Source organism: Labrus bergylta, chromosome 14 (genome assembly GCF_963930695.1).
Source record: "Labrus bergylta chromosome 14, fLabBer1.1, whole genome shotgun sequence".
Taxonomy (NCBI): Eukaryota; Metazoa; Chordata; class Actinopteri; order Labriformes; family Labridae; genus Labrus; species Labrus bergylta.
This window is the reverse complement of record NC_089208.1, coordinates 21,464,624-21,486,613: the sequence shown is the minus strand read 5'-3', so window position 1 is coordinate 21,486,613 and position 21,990 is coordinate 21,464,624. Positions and strand designations below refer to the sequence as shown.

General features: G+C 43.9%; 2 protein-coding genes and 1 long non-coding RNA gene across 3 annotated transcripts; 1 reads left to right on the top strand and 2 right to left on the bottom strand.

Annotated features, from left to right (window-relative positions):
• Window positions 1–6,698: 6,698 nt before the first annotated feature.
• slbp2 (stem-loop binding protein 2) lies at window positions 6,699–14,214 on the bottom strand. Its single transcript, XM_020633389.3, has 9 exons — window positions 14,057–14,214; window positions 12,346–12,507; window positions 11,660–11,740; window positions 11,339–11,419; window positions 10,464–10,607; window positions 9,150–9,320; window positions 8,762–8,924; window positions 8,391–8,517; window positions 6,699–7,446 (listed from the first exon to the last, which is right to left on the bottom strand). Exons 1-9 carry the CDS (start codon window positions 14,104–14,106, stop codon window positions 7,382–7,384), a joined length of 1,044 nt encoding a protein of 347 aa, XP_020489045.1. The 5' UTR covers window positions 14,107–14,214; the 3' UTR covers window positions 6,699–7,381.
• Window positions 14,215–15,392: 1,178 nt separating this feature from the next.
• On the top strand, window positions 15,393–19,928 carry zmat2 (zinc finger, matrin-type 2). Its single transcript, XM_020633349.3, has 6 exons — window positions 15,393–15,516; window positions 16,306–16,405; window positions 16,805–16,928; window positions 17,085–17,158; window positions 17,248–17,393; window positions 19,254–19,928. The coding sequence occupies exons 1-6, from the start codon at window positions 15,499–15,501 to the stop codon at window positions 19,395–19,397; spliced, it is 606 nt and encodes a 201-aa protein (XP_020489005.1). The 5' UTR covers window positions 15,393–15,498; the 3' UTR covers window positions 19,398–19,928.
• A 523-nt stretch (window positions 19,929–20,451) lies between these two features.
• LOC114920280 (uncharacterized) lies at window positions 20,452–21,665 on the bottom strand. Its single transcript, XR_003808592.2, has 2 exons — window positions 21,327–21,665; window positions 20,452–21,060 (listed from the first exon to the last, which is right to left on the bottom strand). It is a non-coding gene; the product is annotated as an uncharacterized lncRNA (long non-coding RNA).
• Between the last annotated feature and the right edge of the window lie 325 nt (window positions 21,666–21,990).

Below are 21,990 nucleotides of genomic sequence, written 5' to 3'. Positions count from 1 at the left end.
AAGCGTGCAGAGATCACAGGTGAGATAATCAGATTTTTTATTTCACACCTGTAGTCAGACAGATTCACCTTTTTGTTCAAAGCCAACAGACTTTATTCACAAAAACATTTCATCCTCCTGCACACTGAAGTCACTGTTCCTGCGTTGATGAATGAATCAAAACTCTTAACGGCTCGACCGTCTGAAACAGCGCCAACGTGTAAGTGAGACAGCGAGTCGAGTTTACTTTCAGAGTTTGGTCATTAAAAATAAGAAATGTGTAGGACTTGTGTTTCTGCTGCTTTGGTGACAAACAGGAATCCATATTGTTTGATTTTAACTAGAATCAAAGATTTAATCTGGTATTGTGACCAGATAAGACCGTTAGAGAGCGAGGTGAGGTGAGGCGAGGTGTAAAGTCAAAATGATCTACAGAAGTTCAAGTCCACTGATTTCCTCGTCAGTGAAACTCTGAAGTTTTAAATTCAGATAAACTGAAAACTCACTGAAAACAGTCGAAACTGAGAATCATTTAGTCAAAATGATCTGCAGATAATTTGGTTTGCAGAATGTGGCTAACGTTAGCATTGCTAACAGCTGCAGTCCTCCCTGCAGGTTAGCGTCCAAGTGTCTGAATGTGGTCACTCATCAATCCGGTCGATATGTTTAACCTGCAGACAACGTTACCTCCATTTATAGATCTAAACACTGACAAACTGCTCCGATCCAATGAGATGCTTTCTGTTCACTGTGCTTGTTTACATCCAGGTCCTACAGCCCCGACTAGTGGTGGGAGGCTGTGTTGCAGTTTAAGCACAAAATCGGAATAATTCTTTTAACTGACTAGTAATTCTGGTGCCGATGGAGACAGGATTTTTGGGCCGATATCCATATCCGGGAGAGAAAGTATCCAATATATCGGCCGATATATTTCTTAAATCTATGTTAGATGTGTAGAGATAGAGCTCATATAGATGAAGACAATTATTGCTTTTATCTATCAAATGCAGTTATCATACACTCGTGGGAAATATTTATAATGAAGTTATAAGATGGAAAGTAATTGAGCGTGTACGTGCATCACCGCTCACACTAAAATTAAATGCTATTTGACTGGTAAATAAATCTAGTAATATCGGCGCACATCATAGATAAAATTAACCGATACTGATAGTCACTAGATGAGCGAATAGGCCGGCTGATTAATCAGTCGGGCAATTATTAAGAAAAACTATTTATCTAATATTGGGGGGCTAGGACTTCTGTTTTTGTTGCTGTGATATCTATCATTTGATTTTTACTAGAATCATATCAAAGTTTAAAATGCTGGTTCGTAGTCTCGCTCCTAAAGCAAACATAACATGTGTCAGTATGTAAATAACATGAGGGCCCCTCACTGTAATCTCATGGACACTTTGGGCTCCGGGAACATGAGGTCAGGGGCCACACTCAGTACAGACCCCCCTCACTTATGTGTCCGGTGCTAACCCGGGTATAACCCGTGCTAGATGAGGTTAAATAATGCCTCTCAGTGTTTGCAGATGACAGGCTGTCCCTGACAGGGGAGGCCATTGTGCAGTCTGAGCAGAGCCGGACTCACTGAGGCCGCTGGGCATCTCAGCTGCTGCTAGCATGCGGCTAACAGATCTCATTGTTTTCAATGAGGGACGCTAACACACTGATGTAGCGTTTCTCCCTGTGGAGAGCAGAATTAAACTGTGAATGACATTATGCTTTTTGGACATGAACTCGGTGTAGAAAAATAAAATAATTGAGGTTTTCGATCATTAAGGCATCCGGTTACATCACCGAGCAGCTCAGCATCACCTGCACAGTTAGCCTGCTATAAATAATATGTCATGTCGATATTACTTTCAAGGTCGGCACAATAAATTCAGCCATTTTGCCCCCTGAAACTCCGCATTTGACAGAGCAGAGTTCCCCCAGCACAGTGTCGCAGCCTCCGGGCTCAGGCCGGTGTGTTCCGCGGGGCTGCGGGGCTAACAGGCAGCTACACTGGCCGTCTGTCTGCATCCAGGGGCAGCAGCTAGCTAACGGAGGCTAACTGACCTGCCCAGCGTTAGCCGGCTAGCCGCGTTAGCAGCGTTAGCAGCGTTAGCCGCGTTAGCAGCGGTAGCCGCGTTAGCAGCGGTAGCCGCGGTAGCAGCGGTGATCTCACAAACAAACGGAGAATATGAGAGCGGATGTTCTCGCTGCCGTCTCTCTTCCAGCCATCAACTCACAGAGCTTGTTTCTGAATAAACATAAATGTTTCTCTGGATACATCACAGCCACAACATGCGGCACCTATCATGAATAATGACGGGGATGATGATACCGTCTGGCCGGCCTGTGAGCGGCGCGTCAGGATGAAAAACACGGCGGGATGCTGCGGGATGGATCAGCCCGCAGCAGCTAGCTTGCATAGACAGATCCACTAACACAGCGCTTATTGTGTTCATTGTCAGCCGGAGAGGTGCTTACCTTCTCGGACAGCTCCTCCGGATGCGAAGGTGAGACGGCTCCAGTGATGCGGCGGGCCGGCAGACAGCGGCGGAGCGCGGTGTATTGACCCAGTGTTATCACAGAGCAGAACGCACCGCTCCGCCTGCCGCTGCCGCTGTCAGCACCAAACCTCCACAATGAATTAAATCCGGATCTATACGCTCACCGAGGGCTCTGCGGGGACGGGAAGACACCAGATACCGGCTGAAATCAGTGTCCGCTGAGCTGCGATGATTAAAACATAATAATAAAGAGTGAGCGCGCACACGCCCGTGAGCGGCAGGCATTCATAAATAACATTTACGGCGGCAGGAGCAGGAGGAGGAGGAGGAGGTGGAGGAGGAGGAGGTGGTGGAGGAGGAGGAGGAGGAGGGGCGGCGCTATCTTCATCATCACAGCGCGTGCACCTGCTTTTTATTCTCACGTTATATTTTTATATCGCATCATCACTTTTATTTCATGAATACGTATTTAAAGAGAATTTAACAGATAAAAAATAAATTCAGCAGTCTTAGAATTAGCCCTTGGAGGCTGGGGGATGCTGGGAGATGTAGTTTACAGCCTGAGCTCAGCAGCTTGTTTACAGCAGCAGCAGCTCTGCGGTCTGATGCGCCTGTCGGTCAGTTCTGCGGTTTTTATCAAATCACTCAGACATTCAGGTGAAACAGAGAGAGAGATCATTGTGTTTAAACAACACACACGCACACACACACACACACACACACACACACACACACGCACGCACACAGACAGATGATTCACCGTCAGTCACAATGATGCTGTCTGCAGCAGCACACCGTGTGGCGGGAGGAGTCTGCTCCGTTACTCAGTTTAATCTACAGAAGATGTAAAAACATTTCATGCCTCTCAGTTTGTGTTTGACTCTTTTAATGGTTCCAACAAATTCTCATTCTCAGGTTTGGACTGTGTCATTGTGAAGGAGCAGGGGCGTAGTAGGGGGTGGGTTGTGGGGTTGAAACTGACTCCGATGGGTCCTATAGCCTGTATGAGTACAGGCTGTAGACGTTATTACTCGAGTAACGCTTTAGTGCTCGTGCGCCCGGGAACCCGTTGTTTTAGGCTGATCAGAGGTACTGTCATGACCCGGCTCTTAAGACCTGACTACCTGACTTGCACTGTTTTAAACCAAACAGTGCCAGGTTTATTACCAAAAATACCACCAAGATACCACAACAATACAACAAAAACATGGGACCAGTCAGGAGCTGAGGTGATGGTGTGACGCTCCGGAAGGATGCGAGAGAGAGTGAGAGGTTGACAGCCCGGTCTTAAGGAGCCTGGCCAGGTCTGCCCAGGTATGGCACAACACCGCCCAACCAGCGACCTGCGGGGACACAAACACACAGACAGAAGGGCAAAACACAGAGCAGGCCCTGCTGGTGGACGGGCGGTCACAGGTACAAAGAGATGTAATGTTTCCAGCTTTATTCAACATACACACGTGTGATCATCGACCCGGATTACAGCAACAACAACTGCTTTACGCCAGCTACGGTAACTCTCTAGGGACATGACACTTACTCCTAGAGACGAGAGCACAAAACAAACAGAGGATGATAACGTGCAGTGTAATACATGTGGTGTTAAAAGTTAATATCATAGAAACACTTTTTGATGTTTCACCACAGGAGGTTAAAGCAGAAGAAGAAGAAGAAACCAGCGGAGAAAAAAATTATATTTGGGGCGCCGACGGACTAATGGTTAATTCACATGTTCACGTACAGAGCGAGCGGCAACCTCCGGGGCTAAACATGAAGCCGATGCTGAAGTATAAAATCCTGCAGTTCCTCGAGTATCCACTAGAGTCCTGCCTGCAGAATCGCAGGAAGTCACATACACACCCATTCAAAAAGTCTGTTTTTATAGCAGAGATTAACATGTTTACAGCCTGGTTCAAATAACCAAAAAGGTCTGATTAGCTCATGTCTCGATCAGCACAAACTGTACGGGGGGTGAATGTTTTGATGACTCATCTGTTTTGATTTGATGAAGGATAAGAGTCATTCACAATAAAGCGCAGAGGTGTCAAAAGTATTCACATTCATTACTCAGGTAGAAGTATATATATTAGGGTTTAAAAAGACTTCTGTAGAAGTTGAAGTTTCAACTCAAGCTTTTTACTCAAGTAAAAGTGTAAAAGTACTGGTTTCAAAACTACTTAAAGTATAAAAGTAAAAGTAATGTAAGGGGGAAAAAATATCATTAAGGACAAAAGTTTAGGCTGCGCCACAGGGTCATATAGTGCACTACCCCACCTCCTCAAAAAAACATTGTTCTAAAGGCCATAATGACTAAAATGTTATATTAAAATGTTGAAGTTGAAAAATGTGGGATGCACCTGATTCAGCCGCATTTATGCCCATTGAAAATGAACACATTTCAGTACAATGCAAATACATTAAAGAACCATATATGTGTACTACTGAGCATTAACATGTGTTTCATGGAGCAGAAGATATGATGACTAGTTTCCTATAAGTATTGTAATGGTGCATGAAGTCAAACTTCAGAGGCATGTTATCGATAACCTTTATTGGAATGTATATGTACAAACTTGGGACATTTCGCTCGAGTTCTCTTGAGTCTCTGCCACGGACATCTTAGTACTAGGCTACATACGTCTGCTATTTCCTTGCTGGAGTGTGACGTGATTTGTGTCATGTGCAGGTGCGATGGATCGCGTACAAACCAATAGTGTGTCGGAATGGTATTTGTTTATACTTCTCATCCAACCACAATCAAATTCACTCTATCCGGATGGCGCGATTTATCTGGATAGGTTTTTTTTGTGTGTGTTTTTTTGAGCGATGACAAGCTGGAATGAAAACAAGCCGAAATGAAATAGTAGTAACGAGGCTATTTTTAAAATGTAAGGAGTAGAAAGTACAGATAATTGCGTGAAAATGTAAGGAGTAGAAGTAAAAAGACAGCTGAAAAATAATTACTCCAGTAAAGTATCTTCTTAAGCCTTTTGCTCCTCTTGGGTGCATAGGCCGCTGACAAATATCCTCCATTTCACTCTGCTTGTGGCTTTTCGCTCAAGCTCTCCCCAGTTGAGCCCACTCTCTGACATTTCTGCCTTTACACTTCTTCTCCAGCTGTTCCTGGGGCGACCTCTTTTCCTTTTCCCCTGGGGGTTCCATTTCAGGGCTTGTCGGGGGATGTTTGTGGCAGGTTTTCTGAGGGTGTGGCCAATCCAACTCCACTTTCTCTTTTGGATTTAAGTCTATGGGGTCTTGGCTTGTTCTTTTCCACAGGTCCACATTGTTGTCTTTGTCTTTCCACCAGATGTTTAATGTCCTTCTGAGGCAGGTGTTGATGAATGTTTGCAGCCTGTGTGTTGTGTGTTTTGTTGTTCTCCATGTTTCGGATCCATACAGCATCACTTGTTTAACGTTGGAGTTTAAGATACGTATCTTAGTGTTTGTGGAGATGTTTTTTTAGCTCCAGATCTTTCTGAGCATGTGAAACAGTAAAGTATAGATACCCAAAATTTCTACTTAAGTAAGGTACCTCTGATAAGGCGTGTAGCTGACCTGATTGACAGGCTGGCACGGTGTCAGGAGGCTTAAAACCCGCCTCAGCTCCAGCTCTCAGCCTGTTAGGTTGACTGAAAGTTAGGCTGAGACAGCATTTCCAGCATGGAGACCACCATCGATGGGACTCCAGCACCCCCCTTGAATATTAACAGTCTGTAATATAGAAACTACCACCCTCAAAGCTTTCAATCTGGGTTTGAATCCGACCTGTGGCTCCTTTCCCGCATGTCATAAGACTCTCTCACCCTGATTTCTGAAACTATCCACTGTCCCGAATGAATATAGAAATTAAAGCCCAAAAATAAACCTTAAGTATGAGAACCCAGCACACAGCAATGTTTCCTTAAAGTCTGATGGTTCAGTAAGGTCATTTTATGGAATCATTTAGGTGTAATCTGACTGATTGATCCTTGAAATAACTGATTATATCATTTTAAAATGTGTGGCATCTGAAAGTTTTAAACAAGTGAAATGTTGTCTGTCTTAATGTAAATCAGCTCATGAATGTAATGGTGTGATTATAGTAATATCTCAGACTGTGCGGAGACCTATGTGAGACCTGTTCACAGGGCCGTAAAGGTCCTGGAGACGCCCCTGATGAAGGTGTCACTCTGGGTTGAATATTAAAGAATATGAATCACAGAAGAGTCAGAGTGAATTTTTAACACTTTATTTACATCTTTATTAATTACATCTTTCAGCTTTGCTCTCCAGATTCAAGCAGCACAAAATACAAATTGATAAACACAAGTAAAAGAAAACACAAAGCGACAGCTCTTTTCCCCCCCCCATTATCCCCGTTTTGTTTTTGAGAAAAAACACGACGGCTCAGAGGAGGGACAGACTGGCAGCTGAGCATGAAGGTGAGTGTGGACGGAAGACAGCCGAGAGGCCACTGCGTGACACAAACATGAAATTAAAACATTTACTTTGAATCTGTGACTTTAAGTAGAAACGGCAGCTTTTGCTTAGTGCAGGGACATTCAACTCAAAACATGATGCAGGTGAGAGGTGCAGGTAACAGAAATATACTAAGTGCAAACTAAAGTACAATGCTCAGCGTTCAGCTGCCACACCGGAGGAGGCGTTCAAGAGCAGCTGGGAAATCTCAACACCTCCGGGGAGGAGTTGAGGTTCCTGTCAGTCCTCCTCGGAGTAGATCACAGAGGGTTGGATGTTCTCGGATCACATTCTGCTGTCCTTAAGAGTCGAACTTCAACTATCTTAAAAAGACGGACAGACACACACAGACCCGCACTAACAGGTCCAGACCGACCACATCACATCAGGGACTTGTTTGCAGACGACTCAAGCGTGTTTGTTTCAGGCGGTGGAGATCAGTAAGGGTTCCACAGGAGCTGGTCTGAAAACACAGGAACCTGCTGGTCATCAGAGCCCAAATCTAGAAGAAAAACACAGCAGAGTCAGAGACGAAACCTTCAAATTAACAACGATAGACTGACAACATCTACGAGAAAAACACGTCAGAAAGAGACGTGACAAACAAGACAGTCAGATATTTAATCTACAAGAACGACAACTTCAATACAAAAATGTAGTAAATAAGCCATTTAGGGTGCAATCATACCTGAGCCGTTTTAAACGAACTCTGGTGACCTTTTGTCAGATAGTCCGTTTGGTTTGGGGTGGTGTAAATGCTTAAACAAACCATGGAGAGGACCAAAGAACTGAACTCTGGTCGGCTTAACCGGGGTCTCGGTCCGCTTCCGAGTACTCCAGAGTTCAGTTCACTGTAGGTGAGAACTACGATCGGAACTAAACAGCAGTGCATTGTGGGTTGAATTTGACAGTCTGTAAACAATGTCAAATAGGTTTGCAGAGCGCGGCTAACGTTAGCATTACTAACAACAGCACCTGTCCGTCCTCCTTACAGGTGAACGTGCTGATGCTAAATGTGGTTACACATCACTCTGGTCAATATGTCACAGCTTTATAGATCAACATACTGACAAACTGCACCGTGCCATTCTTACACTGTCCTGTTTACTTCAGGGTCATAGTTCAGCATTAGACCAGATGGCAGCAGCCACTGACTGGAGCTACAGCACCAACTAGAGACGGGAGGCTGCAGTATAGATCTGACAGACTTTGATGCTCGTAATAAAGTGAAGGAAAATAAAAATGGAACAATGATGCCACTCCTGAATCGCACAGAGTCCACCGGATCTGTGAATCTCCTGACAAATGGCTACACGCCCACCCGTGAGCTTGACATCAGCATTAAGATGACCAATGGGCATTTGTTTTGGTTCAGACAGTCGTGTCAGAAGATCGATGCTTGTCACGGCCAACTGTGTCGATGAAGCGGCCATCTGAGCACCTCACCTTGGGCTTCATCGGCCTCCAGCAGGAAGCGGATCCAGTCGTTCATGTTGTCGTTGATCAGCTGACTCCTGAAGGAGAAGCTCAGTCCAGGAGGAGAGCGGAGAGGTCTGAGGCTGCCGTCCTCCTCCTGCAGGAAACAAACACAGTTTCATCCAGGAGGTCAGTTTCTGATCTCTGATGAGGTCGTCAAAATGGATTCTTTGATGAGTGCTTTTAAAAAAAACAAAAAACAATGAATCTGTTATTTTAAGGATCAATGAGACCACAGAAGCTTTAAATAAACTTGTATTTCTGTCGCTGTGGTATCAAACAGGTATATCGTTTGATTTAGACTTTAAACGTCATGACAACCCTGAGGACTGTGTTTGTACCGGGGACAGCGGGCTGGTCCAGGGTCCGGGCAGCTCCAGAGACGTCCCGGCCGATAGAAGACTCACAGAGGAGGCTTTGGAGGCTGCATGAGTCTCCTTCTCTCTCTGCTTGTCTCCTCCATCCTCACACAGGTCAGAGGTCATCTTGGCCAGCTGGCTCTGCCTGAACACAAACTAACCAGTTTAGAAACAGCGAAGTGTTAACACCGTCTCTAACGAGGCACAGAGTGTAAGAATGAAGCTCGCTCACTGAAGGTTTTAGGTTTGAGAGAAACCCGACAGCTCACCAGGATTCATTCACGATGAACAACTTGAAACATTAAACTGGAATTCATTTGGGATCAAAAGGTCAACAAGCTCCAGAAAGTCAACACTTCAAACCACCTACAGTTGCTCCACGGGGTCCTGTGTCTCTTCGGCGTCCGGCTGGGATTCGGACGGAGGGTCCCAGAGGTGCAGCGCCCGCCTCCACAGACGCACCTGCATGTCCCAGGAGCGGCGGCTGTACTTCCTGTACTTGTTGGGAGTCGATGGGTGGAGCTTAGGGTCCCTCATGTGTCTGAAGAAGGACCAAAGTGTAACAGCCATTATTTACTTTAAATGTCAGGAAAAAATGTACAAAGAGCATGATGCCTGATTTATAACTGCATAGGACGAAGGTGATTAGAAATGTTTAATGAGCCGATAGAACTACCAACATTTTGAAAAGTCAAACACAGCAAGACTCTTCTGCAGGTTCTGATCCATCTTTTCTCTAACAAAGGATGTTTTCCTGAAAGCTTCCTCACAGATGTTCCTCATAGCGTGAAGAGTAACTGGACAGGAGGGGGAGGCGGGGATGCGTGCTTCAGATGTATGACATGACGTGATAAAAAGCATGGCCGCCGTAGTATATTTCCAACCTGTTTTTATTTATTTTTTCCATTCATTAGAAAAAATTGCTGCACGTGCAAGACAGCAAGCGCAGGCGCGCTCATGCGCCGTGCAGCAAAACTCCTATGTCGACTCTTGTGGAGAGACGGGAACCAAGAGAGCTAAATCACATCAGCTTCAGAGAAAGAGAGAAGTTCCACTGTCCGCAAACCCCTCTTGTGCCAATCAAAACTGAAGCGTCTCATGGCTTTGTTCTAAAAATTTTAATGTACATCTGCTTGCTGCTGAACTCTTATAAATAAGTAACGAAATATCAATGTTACAATTCACTTAGACGCTTTTATATCAAGTGGAACTTTTCAAAACTCGAGACATATGCCTGGTGTTTGTGTGCGTGGATAAATTGAACAGATTAAAGTTCTTTGTTGCAAAAACTAAATTAATTTAGAGGGAAAAACACATTTGATATAAATACAAGAAAGAAAAAAACGATCGTCTTTCCAAATTCTCCTGATTATATCCTACTGCGTTCTCACATCAGCTCACTCTGACTCGGAGAAACTCCAGATAAAGAGAGAAACATTCAGCTGTTTGTGTTCACACATGACGCTCAGCACAGAAACTTCAGCAGGTTTGTTCAGGTGTGAACAAGACTATTCAACTATTCTCAGCATCAAACAAACAAGTGGAGAAAAACACAACGTGGGTGAGGAATTAACAAAAATAAAGAGTGTGAAGCAGCTTCACCACACGACCCTGAATCTAAAAGTCTGCGTGATGATGTCACTCAGGACATGCATGTCATCTGTACCTGTGTGGATCGTCTCACCTGGGGACTTGCTGCAGGTAGTTCTGGTAGCCGCTGGTGTTCTTACCATACTGGATCTGTTTCTGCCGCCGCTTCAGAACCGCAGCATTGGTCTCTGTGTTGGCGGGGTCGGGGAGGCGGGGGTAGCAGCGACTGATGGGGGGTCTGCATGAAGACAGAGGTCATTTTAAAAAGTCTCCTGTGAAGCTTCAGACCTCTGGCTCTGCTCTTACTGAACATGTTCAGCTCTGTGTTTTCATTTTGTAATGCTGTACTGTCTTAATCTGAGAGTCCTTTACTTGCTGTGTGCTTTTATTTTGAAATAAAGTAAGGCCCTTCCTGTAAATGGTAGGTTAGGACATGAAGCTAAGCACAGAAACACGAAGTGGTTATCGATCCCAAACAGCTCAAAGGAACAGTAACAAAGGTCAATGTGTGATGTCATAAGGTGGATATTACTTTGGACTCGTCAGCTGAGCTGTCTGAGAGTTTGTTAAAGTGAAATGAGACATTCAGAGAAGCAGCAGTGTCCTTCTTTTACATCACTGACATTACACAGAGACACTGAGGACAACTATCTACGGTGAGCCTGAAGGGACAAAAATACCATGAGATTAATCAGGGTGAAGACTCTACTTTAAATGAAATGTTTTTAGCAATCATGACATTTTTGTGCTGTTGACCTTCAGGGCCACCGTAGGCAACTTATCCAAACTGAAACTTTTCCGTCTGTCTTATAATCAATCCGACATTTTAGAAGACACCCACCCCTTTAAATCCCCGCCCCCTTTAAGAGCGCCCTCCCTCTGTTGGACTAACAGACTCTCCTTTGTCTCCAGGTGTTTAATCATTATTTCCTTTGTGGTTTCCAACGTCTGCATTCAGAGCTGACTGACCTCTTACTGTCCAGGTCGTCCGTCCCCACCGCCACACTGCTGGTCGACACTTTGAGGATGCAGCGCTCCAGGATGGACGGCCTGAACCGACAAACTGGATTCATTATCTCATACACAATGATGAAATTTAAGATGCACCTCCCCCTTCTTCTACTTGATATGCTAAATGCTAAGCTAAGTGACAGTTAGCAGTAATGCTAAGCTAAAAGGCAGTTAGCACAATGATTAAACCCTGAAAGCATGTTCAGTGCTCCGTTCTTTAATTCTTGTTAGTGATCGTCATTGTTCAGAAACACTTTGATAATTATATTTTTTTTTAACCTGCGAGGTTTGGTGCTGCCGGCTCTCTCTCGTCCTCGCAGGCCGCTGGCAGCAGGAGGAGACGGGATTGGAGACACGTTACTGTGGAAGAGGAAAAAATAGAACATTGAGGAGAAGAACATGGTGGAGGCCACAAAGGAGAAGACCACAGAAGATTAAAAGAAGAAAAAGATGAAGACGGACGAGGAGGAGGAGATGAAGCAGGAGAAGTAGAAGAGTAACAAGTCAAAAGAGAAGGAGAAAATGATTTAAGATTAGGAAGCAGATGGAGGAGTAGAACACAATGAATATGGAGAAGAACACAAAAAGAAGAGGAGGAGGAGAAGATGAAGAAGACAAAGGAGATAAAAGAGGAGACGTTGACAGAGGAGTAAAGGAATAAAATGATCAGACAGAAGTAATCAGGGTGTAAGTATCTGAGATCAACAGCTCTGCTCTCGTTTGATCCGGTCTGTAACTCGTTCTTCTCTGATGAGACTGAACAGAAGAAGTTCTCATGGTCAAAATGAAGTCACATGAATGAATGGTGAGCTGTGGTCGCATGTCGTAAACAAGTCAGTCGTATGTTGTACGCCGGACTCTGCATTGGCTTTGCTTTTATTTAAGAGCCAACATCCATTTCGTATATATACAGTCTGCAGCCAAATTAAAATATAGAAGTTATTGAATGAAGAGGTGTTTCTCACCTGACCAGGCTGTCGTAGACAGAGCTGCATCCTGGGAGGAGCCACGGCTCGGGGGCGGAGCATCCGGAGGCAGCTGCAGCAAGCAGCGGGTCACTGAGACCGTTCCACACAGCGGCCGACCATCCCTTCGCGCACACACACGACCACGGGCTGAAACAGAAACTGAGAGAGCGGGATTTCCGTCTTTGATCCGACACAAGCTCAAATGTAACGATATCAAAACCTGTTGTCACCACGGCAACAAAAAATAGACAACATAAGTCATCGACACTGGGCATTGAAGATTACAGGCAAACCCCAAACACAGTTTAAATAACAAAAAACATCGATAACTTGTCTGGAGGGAGAAGTTACCGATGTTTTCAGACAGCGTGCCGGTCCGCAGGAGTTTACCTGTAATCCACTCATTCACACCTGTCTGATGATAACACTTAAACAGGAAGTAGGGATGCAATGATAGCTCACACTACAACTAAAAGCTGACGGACAATTTAAATCACTCAGACAAAAATATATGTTGTAATTCTCCTTTAAACCAGCAGAGGGCGCTCTCTGCCTCCATGTCTGACATCAGCTGAGGCAGCATCACATTTTGTAGGGAAAAAAAGTGAATAGTCAACTAATGAAACATCCCAACATCAGAGCGAGAGAAAGAGAGAGCGAGAGGGATGACATGTGGGAAAGGAGCCACAGGTCGGATTTGAACCCGAGCTGCCTGCTTGGAGGTCCATGGTCCCTGTACTTGGGGCACGTGCACACTACCGACGCCCAATCAGAAATATGAATTTTTAGAATACTGTAAAACTTCAAATAAAAGCTCATCTGGGTACACATAGCTTAATGGTTAGTGCACGCTCCACATCCTAAATGAAGTCGGCTTGGGTCTGAAGTCGACCTGTGGCTCATTCCCAGCTCGCTCGCCGTCCTGTCTCAAATAAAACGGGACAAAAAGCCCAAACATTCTGATTTAGTTTACGCAATTAAATATTCTTTCTGGCGTTCGTTTACAGTTTTAGTATATTTTCCGTCCTTGCTGTCCACGAGTTTAGTTTGTAAATATTTATATTCGGTTCGTTTCATAGACTGAGGGAAATAAAACACCTGGGGATATTATTAGAAGGTTTAGGGTAACCTGAAAATAAGTACTTATTTGTTAATAAATCAACTAGAATTTAAAAAAAAAAAAAAAAAAAAAAAAAAAAGAAAAGAATATTGGTTAATTTTGTGTTTTTCAGCATTTCAGTTTTTATTAATTATGACCGGAAACTTTCAAACAGAATTTATTTATTGATCTTCACGGAGCGTTATCTCGAAAATGCAAAGAAATGATTCTTCATGTTAGGTGTTTTTGCCTTGAGCGCTGCCTGCAGGTAGAGTCTGCACCAATCAGAGCAGCTCAGCAGGCTCTCTGCATGTCAAGATTAATCAGTATAAATTAACTGCGAGACACCTGAACGCTACACACGCGCGCAAACACACACCTGCGGAGGAAGGAAACGTGTCAAAGGTGCACTTTAAGTTAAAACACGAAAGATTCAGTTTGAAGAGGTTTTTCAAACTTAGTCAAAAGTCTCCGCGTGTAAAGCCTCTCTGTCGCAATTTACCGTTAAGCGTGACTCAGGTGAGCTCTGTGTGTTGTACTTGGGGTTTAGGTGTGTGTGTGTTTGGTGTCTCAGGTGTGTATCCCGTGTTTCAGGTGAGCTGTACAGACCTGGAGGAGAGCAGCGGGCTCTGAACCGTTTCCACTCCGCTCGTTGACATATTTTGCAGTTTGAGTTTGGCGCCTTCTCTTCAGACGGACAGACGCCATCGTTCCTCTTTCACAGCTTTTTAATGAGACGCACCTGAGGGGGGCGGGGCCTGCCGGCGCACTCACCCGGGGCTTCTTCCGGTCCGATGGATCAGATGATGGAGTCACGTGATCATTAAAGGACGATCTTATCTTCATGCATCATCTTCAAGGAGAATATATTAATTAATAAATATTCATCATTTATTTATTACAGCCGTTGAGTCGCAGCAGGTTGTAGTCAGTGTTTTCTTCTTTTTAATAATTTATTTTAATATTAAATGTTGTTTAATGAACATAGAGTGCAAAGTGATTGGGTTTACTATAACTTTATATTGACCTGCAGTATGAGAAGAAAAGCACAAACTGTTTACACTGAACTAGTTCTGAAGTTCGAAATGTCCATTTCCACCAGCTCGCCACAGGGGGGCGCCGTTTCCCCTCCTCTTCATCATGTGATCATCTCATTCAACTTTGCTGTCACAAGGACAGATACAAGAAATCTTTCTTACCAAAGGCCATAAACTCTGTACAACAGCTCACCTCATGCAAGCAGAGAACTGTCATCATGATAATATCTGTCTCTCCTGTAATCTGTTCCGCACATGTTAAATTTACAAATTATCCCTGCACTCATGTTCATTTCATTTGTCTGTCTACTCGCCGTTATAGTGTATAGTTTCTGCTTATAATATGTCTACACTCATGCACTTTAACTTATATCAATACTATCCATTTACTACTCTGTTTTTGAACATTTACATTTAATCTTTTATATTTAATTTACAACCATTTACAACTCTGTTTTTGTACATTTACATTCAATCTTTCATATTTAATCTTCCTATTTAAGAATGTAATGCTTAGTTAAATCCTGGTTGTATATATTCACATTCTTAGTTCTGATATTTTTTGTACTTATTTACTTTGTATTTAATATTATATTGTGTTTAGATTTGCTAGTATTGTGTTTTTACTCATATACCGTATACTCATATATATATATATGTAACGCCACAATTTCCCAGTTTGGGATCAATAAAGTAATTCTATTCTCTTCTGTGTAGACTGAAGCCTGCAGGTCAGGAGCACTCAGGTGGACAGATACCTGCAGCGTGCGACCACGAGGAGACTTCACCTGATCTCGAAACAACGAGCTGATCTTTTACTAGAGACGTGAGAGAGATTCCCTCGTTCATGAGGGAAATGTGGAGGTTTCAAAGAAGATAAAAACACATTTATTATCATCACTTCCCTGTGTGTTGGTGTCGGTGGAGACCCGGTACTGCCGCTCCGCTCCTGCAGGCGGCGCTGTTTGATATCAAATCACGACCACTGCCGTATTCTGACACAGAGGGAACAAGATGGCGTCCGGCAGCGGGGTGAGTTATGTGTCTGATCCTGTTTCATGTGTTTAAAATATAAAAGTAGTTTAATGATTCGTGGTTTTAGATTCAGCTCCGTTGTGTCCGTTAACCGGAGCTGCTAACCGGTCTGAGCTAACCCGGGTTACGTTAAATCACCGGGTTAGCAGGCGGGACAACAGCTAGCTGCTAAAGAACAATGTTACCCAGTCTCTGTTAAACCATGTTTATTAAACGAAGCTTGTTCAATTATGTATCTTATCGACGTTTACCGAGGACTTAAATACATCTAAAAACGTATTCTGGGCTGTTTTTAATCTGCTGCCTTGTTAACACGGAATGCTAAATGTTAGCCTGTGTCCCGTTAGCATAATCAACAACAAGACTTCCGGTCATGTGACGGTACATTTAAGAATGTTATTGATACACAGAGTATAAAAACAACTATCAACATCATTCACATTGAACACAAATTAATAAACATTATTAAATAATGTTGAGAAAAACAACAACATGAAGAATTTTAGATACATCAGCTTCTTTAAATACCAGAGAGACTAATGATGTGCAGAGCTTCTGCTGTCTCACTGAACACACTCTGCAGGGATTAATGAACTTATAAACATGTTCAGTTGACAGTGATGAACTCTGAACCTCTGAGCTGAGGACAGCAGGTTGCACTCTGGATGTAGAACATGTGACGGTGTCGGTACCAGGTGTGCTCGGGGTTCTTCTTCCTCTGTGTGATGATGCAGATGTTTTATTTACATGACGTGTCGACTGCTTTGCTTTCTTCTTCTCTTGTAGTCCAGTAAGAACGACTTCCGTCGGAAGTGGGACAAAGACGAGTATGAAAACCTCGCTCAGAAACGTCTGGCTGAGGAGCGAGACCGAGAGCGGCGAGATGGTGAGGAAATAAAACAACAACATTTTATCACTGTTACACCTGTGTCCGACAAACGATCCACACACAACCAGGAACCTTAAAACTTGAATATGAATCTGGTCTAAATCAAACGTCATGCACAGATATGTTGGCGACGTTTGGTCAAGATGAAGGACAATCTAGATTTTTTTTTCTCCCTCTGAAGAGTTTTTTACCCTTTAAAACACGTTCTTTACTTTCTTCTGCTCAGGTGTTTGTCTAGTTTTTGTTTTGGTCCGAGCTTCACTGTCCGCTGTTTTTACACAAGTGTTAGGATGAATGTCGCCTGTGATTGACTCTCTCTCGCTCTCTCTCTCTCTCTGTCTCTCTCTCTCTCTCTCGCTCTCTCTCTCTCTGTCTGTCTCTCTCTCTCTCACATAGGGAAAATTGCGCCCCCGGTCAAGCGGGACCTCCTGCGTCACAGAGACTATAAGGTGGATCTGGAGTCCAAACTGGGGAAGACCATCGTCATCACGAAGACGACTCCTCAGGCCGAGATGGGCGGGTACGTGTCATGATGGTACTAACAGGGTCATGTGACACAGATGGAGTCACGACAAACACGGGGAGAAATGTTCACGATTTTAAGGATATTCATGAAGCGTTTATCAGACCGCTCAGCTTCCTCTCTCTGATTGGCTGCCTTCTTCTTCTCTAACAGTTATTACTGTAACGTGTGCGACTGTGTGGTGAAAGACTCCATCAACTTCCTGGATCACATCAACGGGAAAAAACGTGAGTTCACAGCGATGAAGACCAGATGTGTTTGTGTGTGTGTGTAACTGTTTTTGTGTGTGTGTAACTGTTTTTGTGTGTGTGAGCAGACCAGAGGAACCTGGGCATGTCGATGCGGGTGGAGCGCTCGTCTTTGGATCAGGTGAAGAAGCGCTTCGAGGTGAACAAGAAGAAGATGGAGGAGAAGCAGAAGGAGTACGACTTTGAGGAGCGAATGAAGGAGCTGCGTGAGGAGGTGAGGAGGAGGAGCCCCAGCTGATTGATGTTAGGATGAATTAGGAAAAGGAGAGAGTGGGACTGACATGGGGGAAAGGAGCCACAGGTAGGACCCGAACATGGGCTCTGGCCGCAGGCTTGACAGACCACAGCCTCACTACAAGGGGTGCGACCCAACCGCTAAGCCATCTGCACCCTATTGAAAGAACAATATGTAACTCTGACACCTAGTGGTTAAAATGGATACTGCAGTCTAAATTCTAAACATTGTAGAGAGCTGTCTCCCCCCTCCTCTCTAGAGTCGATGCTCACACAGGTCACCATGTGGTGAACACTGAAGCTTCAGTGTTTATCCAGCTCTGCATCAGTCTGTAAACCTTTCTGTGTTCTAACCTCTCTCCATTTTTCAAAAGCATCTCCAATATTGATCCTAGTTTGAGCACGTTTCTGCTCGTGGAGCTTATTAGAAACATGCAGAGGCTTTTTAGGTCGGGTACAATCACTTCTATCTGAACCAGTTCTCTTGCCGGGAGGGAGGAGTTGGCAAACGCCAAGTAATCAAAGCTAACAGGCTCAGAGCCTGTGGCTAATTCATTAACTGCTAATGAGAGATTTAACCATCATGTTTCCCACCGAATGAGAAGCTGACCAGTTTATTTACCAGAATACAGAAGCTCACAGAGCTGCTTAACATTTTGTTACTAATTTATTATATTACCTTTAAGAGGGCTCTATGGGGACTGACTCACTGCAGGAGACAGACCCTAGTGGACACTGGAGGAACTGCAGTTTTTGGTACTTAAACTCAGGAAGAGTTTGGTGATGATGACAGGGTCCTTGTACACAAAGAAATCTCCACAATATAAAAAAAACCCATTCAACATAAAATGACAATTTTTCTTTTTTGTCATACTCTTATCTTATCTGTCTTGTATCTATTGAGTTGTATTTATATCAAATGTGTTTTCCCCTCTAAATTAATTTAGTTTTTGCAACAAACAACTTTAAGACATAAACAACAACAGGAGTACGCCTCGCGTTTTGAAAAGTTCCACTCGATATTCCGTTATAGTTCAGCACTGAAACACCAGCAAGCAGCTGAATATCTGTTAATGTAGGCCTACATTAACAGATATTCTGTTATTTATTGGAGTTCAGCACAATCTGCAGCAAGCAGCTGTACATAACGGAGCCAGGAGAAGCTTCAGTTTTTGATGCATGTACGGACAGTCGCTCTCTCTCTCTCTCTCTCTCTCTCTCTCTCTCTCTCTTGCTCTGAAGCTGATGTGATTCTGCTCTATTTTGCCATCTTAACACTCCGCAGGAGTTGAGCGGGATTTTTAAAAAAAGGTAGTTTTGCTATGTTATACGCAGACAGTTATAATAAAGCGGCTCTGGTTGCACGAAGCCTGCGGAGCGCGCGCCTGCACTCTCTCGCGCGCTCTCTCTCTCCCTGCTACCTCTCTTTGAATAAATGAAAAATTAAATGAGAACAGGTTGGAAATATACTTGGGCCCAGTCGTCTTTGTGTGGGAAACACTGGAGACTAAATATTTTCAAACAGGTTGTTGGTATAAAGTTGTCATTTTTATTGTGCTGCAATTTTTTTTGATTTGGGCAAATGTCAGAGTTGTGTGGAGTTTAAGTGCCACTTCTAACGCTAGCCCTTAGTAGTTCTATAGTGTGGCTGCCAACAGTCAATAATAAATAACCTCCTGCGTAAAATGTGTAGAAATAGGCCTACTGTGTATTTTAACATCTACCATAATGGTGGTACTTGGAGAGCCAAATATTTTCGGAGGTGGTACGCAGTCTAAAAAGTTTGAGAACCACTGTCCTAAATGAATTCACAATGTGTTTGTGTTTGTGTGTGTGTCAGGAGGAGAAGGCGAAGGCCTATAAGAAGGAGAAGCTGAAGGAGAGGAAGCGGCGTGCGGAGGACGACGTGGACTTCGAGGAGGACGACGAGATGGCGGCTGTGATGGGGTTCTCGGGTTTTGGCTCATCCAAGAAGGGTCACTGACGCTCTGCAGCCCGACTCCAACGTGCCAACCACAGCGCTCCAAGACAGGAACCTGGTTTTATCTCCGCCCCCTCAGTCAGCTGGACTTTGAGACCAGAACGGGGATGGAGGAGCTCTGCTGCAGCTGATACTCCACACTCCTGGTTCAGAACTTTTTCCTTAAAATATTCCTTTTATCTACATCCAGGCTCCTTCTTTCCGGTAGTTTGATCCTCGACACTGTCCTTTCTGAACCCAGCAGGTAAAGATGAGACAGGAAGTCCATGTTGAGCTGATTGTGTACGCAGGAAGCAGAGTGAAAAACGAGACTATGACTGCAGATCAATGGTTTAGTTTCCAGTAGTAACACCCTCCCAACATGGAAGTTTTTTAACTAAGTTTGGATATAAATCATTGAAGAGTTTCAACGACTTAATTTAAGAAACGAGCGACTTTAAACTCCGACCTCGTAGAGTTTAGTTTGATTGTCTGAACTCGTTGGTTGTTTGTTTGGGGAATTCTTGTTGTAATAAACATCTTTTTTTTAAATAATTGGTAGTTCTCATTTTTTCCGACACTGTTTGTGTCAGTGAATGCATCACAAAAAACACTGCAGTAAAGTGACGAAGCAGAAACGCTCATCAAATGTTCCTCCAGGTAAAGTTTGATCAGTTGAATGAAAGTCTCAAATATTCTTTCTTTTAAACCTCTCGTACGTGTAAGCATCCGGCTGTGATGTGAACGTAAATGTTCAAAAGGCGTTACTCGAGGATTCCTCTAGAGGGGGCTATTTGTGTACTCATGTTTGTTGCTATGCAACGGCAATGACATACTGTTGCTAAATGCCAACTTGATCTGTTTACCTTTATTCAAAACCTTCCTCCACTGTCTCATCACCTTCGGCTCTACACTGCCCCTAGTGGTTATTTGCATATTGCATCTCTCGGAAGCGTAGCATTCATTTCTGAGGATGTGCACAACTAACGCTCCAAACCGACGCAGGTAACGCAGGGCTGTTGTCATGAGGTCATGTAGCTTAAAGCAAGTATACTCAGGTCTTAAGACAGGACCAACCTTCAAAATAAAAGCTTTTTATTTGGAAAAGTGAAATAATGGAATATCAAATATACGATTCAAAATTGTAAATGTTTGTTGCCCTTATCTTGAGTAAAACTTTAAAACAAACAACAACACACAAATGTTGTTTATTGTTTGTTGTTGTTGTTATAGATGAATTAACTTCCAAACTCCATTCGATCTTCAGAGTCCCTCTGCACCTTTAAGAAAAAGCTAAAGACTCAGCTCTTTCATGAATACCTACTAACTTAATGATGATGGTCTCCATATTATTGATGATGGTAATGATGATGGTTTTTGTTTGATAACGACAACTTCTAAGATGGTTTCTATACTGATTAGAGCTCTCAAGAACTGCCCTCAATGTTGTGCTTTGCCTCTGGTCACTTCCTGTCAGCACCTGTGTGTCCAATCAGACTCAAAGCTGATCATTTGCTCTTACTGACATTGTTCCCTTTTTTCTAGATCCTTGCTTGTGTTGTACTTACTCTCTGATGTACTCGCTTTGCATAAAAGCGTCTGCTAAGTGAACTGTAGAATTGTTATGGGTTGTTGCCATGGTTGTTCAGGAAGTCGTGTTGTTGGTGAAGCCTGAACAGACTTTATTCTACAGGAAGAAGAAGAGGAAGTTCAGTTCTTTTAGACCAGACGGCCTGCAGAGCTCACACACACACACACACACACACAAGGACACACACGGACAAACACACACACACAGACACAAACACACACATACACACTCACACACAGACACATACACACACACACACTCACACAAACACCACACTCACACAAACACACACACAGACAGACTGAATGTGGAAGTGAAGTCGTGTGAAACTGGACTTCTTCAGGCTGCAGCCACGTCCTTACTGTTAGCACTGAGCGTCACTTCTGCATGTGGTGATTTATTTTGGCGTGTGCGCTCCCAGAATGCACCTCTTCCGTCAGTGTCCTAGTCATCACGTCCAAGGCGGCGCTATAAATCCAGCTGTGAGGGTTCGGCTGGTCGAGGTAAACGTGTCACATGATCTGGACTTTTATCAGACTCCGTTTTAGATCAGCTGGATGTGTGACATCACCGCCAACGTGACTGACGGAGGAGGAAGGAGGCGAGGGCATTTCCTGTGACAGTTAAAAAGATCAAGTTAAATAAGCTGAAAGGTCACAAAGAAGGAGGTGATACAGGAAGAGAAATGTCTAAGAGAAGGTTTTCACCTGCTGCTAGTCAACACCATAGCACACCTTCAGCGGGAGGAAGGTGGAAAAGAAGACCTGGACAGAAGCGTCCTCATGGGGGCGCCGCAGAGCAGAAAGCGAGTCGAACAAGCTCCAACACACTCAAATGATCCAGCAGGTCTTTATTTTCTACACTTCCAAAACCAAACACACAACCTTCCTTCACTCTGAGCATCCTACAGTTCAGAGTTAACACACGACCAGAACTTTAGACTCCTGTTTGTTACCATGGCAACCAAAATATTTGTCCTAGACACCCGTACGGGGTAATCTTCAGTTTTTAGGCATCCAAACTTCT

Bases quoted from the DNA above. Each gene is read 5' to 3' on its own strand.
- slbp2 (XM_020633389.3), bottom strand. From the start codon at position 14,106: ATGTCAACGAGCGGAGTGGAAACGGTTCAGAGCCCGCTGCTCTCCTCC. The intron at 11,420-11,659 runs GTTAAAAAAAAA...TTGTCGGTTCAG, and splicing joins GGCAGCACCAAACCTCGCAG to GCCGTCCATCCTGGAGCGCT. The intron at 9,321-10,463 runs GTGAGACGATCC...GTCCTTCTTCAG, and splicing joins TACCTGCAGCAAGTCCCCAG to ACACATGAGGGACCCTAAGC.
- zmat2 (XM_020633349.3), top strand. The intron at 17,159-17,247 runs GTGAGTTCACAG...GTGTGTGAGCAG, and splicing joins TCACATCAACGGGAAAAAAC to ACCAGAGGAACCTGGGCATG. The intron at 17,394-19,253 runs GTGAGGAGGAGG...TGTGTGTGTCAG, and splicing joins TGAAGGAGCTGCGTGAGGAG to GAGGAGAAGGCGAAGGCCTA.